Raw genomic sequence first — 9,817 nt, forward strand, 5'->3', positions numbered from 1 at the left:
AACCAGACTAATATGTTTAAATGTTAGTAAATGACATCTGATGACGGTGTGCCATAACATTTATATACATTTATATTTCGGCAAATGACATCTGCGTGCCTCCCACGTGTGACAAGAGCACGTTTGAAATGCTTGCACAGGCTCAAAGAGTCGCCTCTGGTCCAGCTCTCCTTTTCAAAGCCCGAGAGGTCGAGCGGTGCAGTTTGTCCCTTCTGGCTTCCCGTCTAAGTCGTTACGTGGCACTGCTCAGTGTAGTCCTCGTCTGCTTAGCCGTGACTCCACCTCCTTTCTCCGGGCGGTTGGCCGACGTTTGGTTTTCCTATGCCCGTGTGCCAGTCAGTCCCCCCTTTTTAGCAACAGAAGCAGCGTTGTTGTTGGTGAAGAAGAAGACGACGAAGATGTTTACCCTGTCGGAGCTGCTCGCCTTCTTAGCTCTCTTCAGTGCCACGGCCTCCGGTTACTTTGTCAGCATAGACGCGCACGCAGAGGAGTGCTTCTTTGAGCGGGTCAACTCTGGTACCAAAATGGGCCTCATGTTTGAAGTGGCCGAGGGAGGCTTCCTCGACATCGACGTAGAGGTGAGGCCGCGGGGTAGTTGTGGATTAACCTCTGTTAGGACAGGTACTGTTCCGCTCTGTTGGAACTGAGCAACAATTTCCCCAGCAGGCCTCTTCCGTGCTACTTTTGTGCTAGTTGTGAAGGACTCGGCAGTCGTCTGTGAGACCGGAACATCATGTCAGAGGCGACGAGCACCGCCTTGTTTCTTACTAGCGTGCAATCTAACTAACATTAAGCTTTCCTGTTATTGTATTAAGTGTGATAGATGGAGAAGAGTGTAAAAGCACGAGAAATGCAACCACAGTGTCGGTTTAGATCTCTGGTTCGTGAAGATCCTTTTTGGATTTCTCTGTCGTGACCCGTCAGTGTTTACTAAGACGTTTTGCTCATTATAGTTCGTCTAAAGACGTGTTGGCAACGAGTATCGGTGCACAAGAAAAGGCAGATAAATGGTATACCTTGTTAAGTGTACCTGTATAGTGCCTGCTTTTGTGATCACCACTGCGAATCTGTCAAAAGACAGTACAGGTATACACAGCTGTGACGGGGACAGATGAAGTGACTAGCTAGCTAAAGGCTACTCCATTAATCTCAGGTGTTCGTTCAGGTCCTGTCAGCTTTGTAGATCGCAGTGTCTTCCGGGATCAGCAGCATTTACTGTTTGAGCCCCTAAAATCCTGCAGCTTTTTTGAATATGCAGTTTGCATTGTGCCACAGGTCATGCCTGTTTGTAGTTACTTGTCATTGTGGAATCATTCTTAGTCCTGAGAAATCATTTTTTGAATACAAATTAGTACTGTACTTGAATATCACTACCCATGTATTCACAGGACCCTGTAGCTCTTCAACCCCAGTGGGTATTTCTTGTACTGGGAATATTCTTTATCCTACTTGGCTTGACCAGTAGCACAAGGCTGCGCTTTACCTAACTGGCCTTCATTTTCCGTGCTAGAATTTGTTGGCAGCTTTATTAGAAAAACACTGTTGGAATTGAAGGCACTGTACTATATGACACAGATGACTATGGAATATAATGTTAAAAACTGTTCTGATTATTATATACTATAAATTTCTCTCTCTTCACCCATTTTAAAAAAGTGTGTATTACAGTGTTTCTAATAAATTGGTTTGTTATCTTCATTCATCTACTCTTGTCAGTGGCATGTCATCCACTAATGTACTCATTTTTTCCCAAACTGTAATGTTCAAATAACTGAAACTAAAACATTTACACATTTTGCTTAGTACTCTAAATATAATTTTCGTGTTTTATTTTATTTTTTTTTCAATACTGTTACACAGTCCATTAAATTTTATATAGAAAATATACAGCAGTTTGCTGAAACCAGACAGTCAGTTAAACATCTTGCTGGCAATCAACAGATTTCACAATGCTATCTTACAATCTGTCATCATGCTCATCAAGTTGTTAAAAAATAAAAAATTCAAATCTTTAGCCTGTTGGAAGAACAATAAAGTTCTTGATCTGTTGTCAGTTTATCTTTCTTTCTATACTATGGTCATTTTTTTTTTTTTTTAATGAAGTTTTTCTTTTGCTAGTATACAGCATGACGTCATTACTGTTCATGACACTCGGGCCTCGATTAATTTCCAATTATTTTTATTTATCTACTATTTTGGCATTTTCTTACCATCATAATTCTGACTTTAATACTGGGGAGAAATTTTACCATCTTTGTTAAGGGGTAATCTCAGTGATATACAGGTAAATGAGTCTATGATGTCCTGGGTAATGGACGATCTGTCAGGCAGACCGCAGTTTGTGAGGACTTTGCCTCTGATGTGAATGTGAGTATCAGTGGAGCAGCACAAGGAACAGTCATATCTCCTTTTCTTTACTGTACTTCTCTCTTGGGACATTATCTATCTATCTATCTATCTATCTATCTATCTATCTATCTATCTATCTCATTGCTTGAAAATGGAATATAAATAAGAGACAGTTTTCATTTATGTTTTAGAATGAAAAGCTTTTTTTTTCCTTTCTTTAGAACCGTCATTTACAAAAATTGCCTACAAGCCATTATTGGCTTTTAGGTGCTTTTAGGTGCACACATGAAAGCTCTGTGAATCTGTAATGTTGGATTCGTCCTTTGCCCTTCTCATTTGTGTATGTTTTTGTAGCTGGTTTGTCTAGAACAATATAAAAAAAAAAAAAATCTGCCCAATAATGAAAAGAAGAAATCATGCAGAATAAAGGAGTAGAAGTGTTTATTTTCCCATTCTCTTAAATAGTAAATATGCATGAATAATAAAGAAATAAACTTTTTTTTTTTTGGTAATTCTGCTTAGATCACTGGACCAGACGGTAAACAGATTTATAAAGGAGACAGAGAATCCAGTGGAAAATATTCAGTTGCTGCCCACATGGACGGAACTTATAAATTTTGTTTTAGTAACAAAATGTCTACAATGACTCCCAAAATTGTCATGTTTACCATTGACATTGGAGAAGCTCCTAAAGGACAAGATATGGAGACAGAAGGTGAGATTAAAAATTGTTTTTAATTTGTGGAACCTTTATAATTGAAGGGTCATTTGACTGTTGACAGTGGAAGAACAAAATTATTGTTCATGATATTTTGTGTTGGAAATAAGATGGAAATTGGTTTACTTAATTTTGTGTGTTTATTAGTAGATAAAGATGATGTTACAGGCTGAGCTCAACTAAAGGAGGAATATGGGATGTGTGCAGAATCCACTTAATACTCTTTAATCATGGTGCTGGATAGTAGTGAAATATTACATGTTGATTAGCTCATGCAAGTAAGACGTTTACCGCACACATTTGAATAATAATTATATCAACACATAAAGTGACCGTGTAAATGCTTGCAGTATTTTTACAAAGTGTGCAAGATGACTCATAACAATATGTTCTAATATGTAGGCTGAGCAATTGCTTTTATCAAATGGAAATTGCATTTAAAGTTAACGATTGGTGAAATTACTGATAATCAAGCAAGTCCAATCAAATGTCTCTCTAAATAAAACTGTAAATTGTTAAGGGTTTATTATTGTAAATTCTTAGAAGTCTGATAGATGAGCAAAAGGTTTTTTTTTTTTGGGTTTAGGCAGAGGGCATTACCAAAGCATAAGACCCAAAAGACCCCAGGTGTCAGAACAACTATGTCCCAATTTTGTCCCTATTGTCCTTAGCTCGTTTTCTCAGTATAGGTCTATAAAGAAGTGAGCAATTTTGGGCTGAATTAGACCACGATCCACACATACTGAGAAAACTGTACTTTGTTTAAAATTGATGTCCATTTATTTTCTGAAAATCTAATATAAAAGTTGAGATCTCATTGCTTTCAGACTTTAGGAGGGGATATTGTACTTTGAGGATTGGTATAGTTCTGAAATACCGGCAATGTCTGTTTTATAAACTAAAAACTGAAGCTTAGACAGCATATATTAATTAACTAATCATTTTTTTTGTTACAAATCTCTAAGTTTCTTGTATTAGAAAATAATGCTTAATTGTAAGATTCTGTTTAGAGCATAATTGTTCTAAAGATGAAAAATTATTTCCAATATGCAGGTGACTGAAAATTAATGATATGTGTATTCCATTCTTAAAATCTCACATATTTATGAAAATGAAGATATATAATATATGATTTATGTTTCAAGGGTGCAATCAACAGGAACATCATAGCATTTAAGTTTCTCCTAGATTGGTAACATATCTCGATTATAAAAGAAAATCCTGGGAGACGAGACGTGATGTTCACGTTAAGATCACGGAAGACACTTAAAAGACCCGCGAGACGAAAGACATTGGCCACGGAGCGGACCTTAAACATGAGCCTTTGTGCCAAGAGATTGACCCAGGACCGTCTCACAAAGACGTAGAAAATGAGATTCTCGCAAGACACACCCTACTTACAACCAAAATCAAATGAGACCACAGGCAGCAAAACACTCAGTCATGTGAATAATTTGAGCACACACGGATCTAGGTGCAAATTCAGAAAATAAGGAAAGTAATTATCAGCCTGGAAGAAGTGGAATTTGAAAAAAAGCAGGTCCAATCTGGCTCTGAATTAAAAGACAAAGAGTAAAAGACAAAGTAGAACTTCATAAAGACGTTGGCGTTATACACATGCAGAGCAGATTAGAGATTATTTAAGCAGTGGAATTCAAAAGGCTCAAAAAAAAACGTTGGCGCGATACATATGTGGAGAAAGAATATATTATTACTCGAAAAAAGGAAAATAATCACCATGGATCAGATGTCATTGGGGAAAAAAAAGCAGGACAAAACGAGGTCAGAAATAAAAGCAAAGAGTAGAAAACAAAGTAAAACGTCATAAAGAGGTTAAAAAACAAGGGGGCCAAACACATACAGAACAGGTTAGGGATAATGAAAACTAGAATTCCAAAGACTCAAAAAAAAAAAAAAAAAGTAGACGCGAAACACATGCAGAGTAAGATACAGAATATGAAAGCAGCAAAAAATGACAGTGTCAAAATAAAGAAAGTAAAAATCGAATATATGAACATAGGTGATATGTTAGAAGTATGTAGATATTGTAAGGCTTTAAAGTTTAAGTCAAGAGAATTTCAAAAATGGAGTTTACATCACATGCATTTATTGGTTACTTTACAAAAAAAATGATTAACTGCTGATGATGTGGATCAGTTTGTCTGTGCTGAAATTCCAAACGAGAAACCTGTCCTGAATTATGGTACAAAGTCATTAAACATGTCTCACAGACCTCATTAAAAAGATTCGGCACGTTGGGACTCGAAAGATTCCAAATATTGTTTTTACAGAAGTTCTGAAATAAAAGTGAAACTAATGAAATAGCAACAATTCAAAGAAAAACAAATCTAGTTAACTATTAATATTAGCTTAATCACTGGGTTTACCATTGGTTGACAGCAGTTAACAGTAGTAGCTGTCAGGAAGTGGCTCCATAACTAGCTAAGCAGGTGCAAGTTGACTCAAATTTCATTTGTTACGTAGTCTTTTTTTTTTTTTTTTTGTTATTTATGGCTTTATTGTATTGCCAAAAAAAATTTATAGTTGCCTCCAGGAAGCTTTTTCTGAAGACTTTTTGTCTCTTAAATAAGCAACGTACATAGTAGTTGTATAAATCTGTATACGTGCTATGTGCACTTTTCTGTCATGGTAATTTTTGCAACATCAAGGGTGTTGCCTATAAGCAATATTGTTGGTGTTATATTGTTTTATCATTGTGTCTGAGGATAAGGCTCTTGCAGTTTAAAAGCAGGTTCATTTGAATATTAGACTTTGGATTCCAACTTCAGAAATCAAATTTTGTTTTGTTGATTATATGTCTGCATTATATTTTAAACATTATAAAGGCGTGCATATAATGTATGTAGTAATGGCTTCTTTTATGTCCAAAGCATTTGCAAGTATTACTCTTCATTTTTTTATTTACATCTACCTATTTGTTTACTTGGATGCTTCCAGTCGTTTGCATGTAATTATACTGTTCGGTTTAATGTGGTTCTGTCCAGTGACATTGTTAGATGGCATTGCATCCTCTGTTTATGAGTCATTCCAACTGTTTTTGTTACAAATCAAATACGGCAGTATTTTGCTGCTATTTGCTATCCTATGGATGTGCATGAATGATGAAACTAGTTCACATTAAGATCACACAATTTTATGATTTTTTTTTAGTTTGCTCTTCTTTATTTTACACTTCTTTGTTCATTTTCATTTTTCTTCATTTTCCTTCCCCTCTCAGGTGGTGGTGATACCTGGGATGGTACGTTCATCGTGACTTGTTTGATTAAAATAATCACAGTATTGCTGAGGATGTTTATTTGTTTTAAACCTGCAAATGCCCTTTTTGTTTTTGGCCTGTTTTGGCCTTTGTACTGAGGTGCTAATGCACACAGTTTATGTATTGCATTTCAAATATATGTGATATCTTACTAATTTTGTTACCGTGTACAGAAATGCCTTGTTTGAGGTGACAGTAAAATAATATGCATGCTTGCTTATATAAGTCTGTACATCATATTATAACTGCCTGTTAATTTACATTCATATTAATGTGATTTAACTTACTGCACTGTTTTATGTCCAAAAATGCGCAGTAGTCCGTTTATTCAGTCAGTTTGATTTGTAGTTCATAGATTCTACGACTTAAAAACAGGAAAATGAACTGAATAGAGTTTTAGGAATATCAATCTGGCCAATCAGTGTTGTAGGGGGTCTGTGTAGGGTTCATGGCATTGCAACAAATAGACACATTTTTGAAGAGGTGTGTGTCGGCTACAATGTAGGTACGTCTTAGGCTCTATGCAGAAGTACAAATCAGCAGTAGTATCCCATGTCTGGAATTTCTAGACAGTCTTGATTTCCAGTACAGGCCATGCCCAACACTTTTCCAGGCCATTTATCTGGTACCCTTCAGTTTCTTTAATTACTTAAAATGCCTCTGGCAGATTGGTATTTACATGCTCAAAATTGCAGTAGTGGTACATATGTCATGGTTGTATTCTTGATCTAAAATGTTTGCCAAATCTAAGTACTGAACAGGTTATTTCCACTTGGTATAGCCAAGGGTGTTATCAATTATTCTGCTAATATGCTTTTCCTAAGGTGAAGCTTTTTGCCATGTTATTTGTTCCATGTTACGTATTCTCACTGAAGTTACACCCATACAACAATTAATTTCCAACATTGTCATTATTATTATTATTTTTTTTTTAACAATGAGTGATTTCTCTCTCTCTCTCCCCCCAATCATTGCTGCCGTGAACATGCATGACTTGTGTTGAGATTCTTTTGCCAGAATAACAAGTGGCCTTGTTATGGTTTGTTAAAGGTTATTAATTTCTGTTGACTAGTGTTATCAGTCAAGTGATGTCATTCAATGCATGTCTCATTGCACAGTGCTTTAATATATGGTGAGCTTGATTGACTGTAGTAAGTATTACAAATTCTGTTTCCTAAATTAAGAAGCCATCAGGTTTTTCTTTTTGTAAAAAGTACAGATAGTTTAAAACCTGTACAAAAGAAAAAAATCTATATATAGTGCACATTTCAAATATATTTGATATTATATATGTAATCTCCATACACACTTTTCAGGTTTTATAGTGATGTAGTTAATGGAAAGTAAAAAGGTCATCAGTGTTGAATTTTTATTTTCAGCACATCAAAACAAGCTGGAAGAGATGATCAATGAACTTGCTGTGTCCATGACAGCAGTTAAACATGAACAGGAGTATATGGAAGTTCGTGAGAGGATACATAGAGCAAGTATGTATGCATTCAATTTAACTTGTAGGTTGCATGTGTGTGATAATAAAAAGAAATAATAAAATAAATGACAAGTATTTCTTGAAGTTTAAATGTCTAATATAGTTAGGTGAAAGTTAAATTATAATTTGCTCACATCCAAAAAAGTCCCTGTATGGTATCGGTGAGTGATATTTCTGTATATATTTCAAGATCAATTAAGACATTGATGTCTTTTGCCTTTTAGCAAATGTTAGAGAGGGTGACCTTTAACAGCTGAGCAGTGCTAGCATTCCTTACGGATTGTACAAAAAAAATGTGTAGAAATATTTAACTTAATGTTAGAGTTTTAAATGTTTTCTTTTGGGAGAGTCACAGTATGAAAACACCAACTATAAATCTTGCATTCAGTTTCAAGTACAGGTGTAGTATTTTTATCTATTAACACATTTCTTGAAATATCCAATCCTGTCTACTTTCAAACCATCTTAATCCAAACACTGCTTTTCCTTTGTTTATTTTTAAATCTCACTTGTACATTTCTGTCATTGTCGTTGCACTTGGAACTTGTGTGTTTATGTCTACAAATGCCTTGGAGAACTACATTTGATTCTAACTTATATACGTATTTTATTTTGCAGTTAATGACAACACAAACAGCAGAGTGGTGCTTTGGTCGTTCTTTGAAGCACTTGTATTAGTAGCCATGACCCTTGGACAGATTTATTACCTGAAAAGATTTTTTGAAGTGCGGAGAGTTGTGTAAAAAAGAAACATTTTCTAACACATTTCAGTCTACCAAAATAGTCACAGCAATGTTTTTTTACAGGTTTAAAATGTGGTTTGTTTAAACCTAGCAAACAATTTGCATCCATTTACTGTTTATTTTATTTAATTCCTTCAAAGTTTTTTTTTTTTAATTATTTTTTATTCTTGTGCTACAAAATAATCAGTAAAAAGATGTTTTCCTTTTTTTTTTTTAAATTATATGTTTTAAATCCCTGGAAATTCCTTATTAGTGCAAACTTACACCTTTAGTTAGAAGTGGCTGTGTGCATTATTTATTAATTTGTAAACCAAGGGCAGGGTGCAATTCAGTTGTCAACAGTCAATTTTTGAAGTATTATGACAAGAAAAGACTAAGCAGTTCACACAAGGAGCAAAGGTCTGAGAACTGTGCCTGTTCACCTGAAGCCATGCCTAGTTAAATAAAGCCTTTAGTCACATATGGTACTTATGTTCTGGAGCGCCAATTTCTTTTTCCCATCTTAACTTGAGATGGAAACCTATTGCAAATAGTTTTTTGTATTTAAACACAACAAAAAGTTACTTAAACGTTTAACATCATCTGCCCCCTTCCCCTGCACTTGGTCTTTGAGATGTCCTTTCCAAAGTTTATTTAGGTTACGCTTTTATGTATACAGCCACATTTTAAATGTTTGCTGCCAGTCTGTCTGTTATTAGTTTTACAGAAACTGTTCAAGGCACATATTGTATGAATTTGAAAAGGCTTCTGTATCAGGGAAGGAGTTTTTTTTTTTTTCTCTCTTAATGGCGGGATGTTATTAGTTAATGGTGTGGGTATGGATCAGGACAATGTTGTAACTGGTGTAAATTAGTTGCTTGTACTTTTTTGTCTTTTCAAAACAATAAAAACCTTTACAAATAGCAACACAATTTTGTACAATTAATTTTAACATTTGTTACAGGTGTTCACATTCAAGGTATACTTTTTGTTACTAAAGGGGAAACCTAAAATTGCAGCAGTAAGTAAAGGTTAACCAAAACGAACCTTCAATAAAAAGAAGACTGCTGCATGGTAATGTCAAAAATATTTTGGATAAATTCTTTAATGCCTCAGATTAAAGTGTAAAGATGTAAATTCAAAAAATGCTGATGTATGTCATGATGATCCAGATTTAGTAAATAAACACAACATTCTTTAAGAAAAAAAATGTGTGGTCTTCTTTTTGGAATATTTGAGCAGTAATTGGTAAACTGAGTGTT

The 9,817-nt window shown here is 35.0% G+C and overlaps 1 protein-coding gene across 2 annotated transcripts; it reads left to right on the forward strand.

Annotated features, from left to right (window-relative positions):
• Positions 1 to 260: 260 nt before the first annotated feature.
• tmed2 (transmembrane p24 trafficking protein 2) lies at positions 261 to 9,765 on the forward strand. 2 transcript variants are annotated; one of them, XM_039772010.1, is made up of 5 exons: positions 261 to 578; positions 2,872 to 3,064; positions 6,306 to 6,326; positions 7,724 to 7,831; positions 8,452 to 9,765. In XM_039772010.1, the coding sequence occupies exons 1-5, from the start codon at positions 399 to 401 to the stop codon at positions 8,574 to 8,576; spliced, it is 627 nt and encodes a 208-aa protein (XP_039627944.1). In that variant the 5' UTR covers positions 261 to 398; the 3' UTR covers positions 8,577 to 9,765. The 2 variants fall into 2 exon arrangements, with proteins under 2 accessions (XP_039627944.1, XP_039627945.1); XM_039772011.1 differs by lacking the exon at positions 6,306 to 6,326 and having other exon boundaries at positions 264 to 578.
• The last annotated feature ends 52 nt before the right edge of the window (positions 9,766 to 9,817 follow it).

Source organism: Polypterus senegalus, chromosome 12 (assembly GCF_016835505.1).
Source record: "Polypterus senegalus isolate Bchr_013 chromosome 12, ASM1683550v1, whole genome shotgun sequence".
In the NCBI taxonomy this organism is placed as follows: Eukaryota; Metazoa; Chordata; class Cladistia; order Polypteriformes; family Polypteridae; genus Polypterus; species Polypterus senegalus.

What these genes read in the sequence shown, in the direction of transcription:
- tmed2 (XM_039772010.1), top strand. Translation starts at nt 399, where the DNA reads ATGTTTACCCTGTCGGAGCTGCTCGCCTTCTTAGCTCTCTTCAGTGCC. An exon ending in TCCTCGACATCGACGTAGAG is followed by an intron (nt 579 to 2,871) that starts GTGAGGCCGCGG and finishes AATTCTGCTTAG; the next exon opens with ATCACTGGACCAGACGGTAA. An exon ending in TGAGAGGATACATAGAGCAA is followed by an intron (nt 7,832 to 8,451) that starts GTATGTATGCAT and finishes TTTATTTTGCAG; the next exon opens with TTAATGACAACACAAACAGC.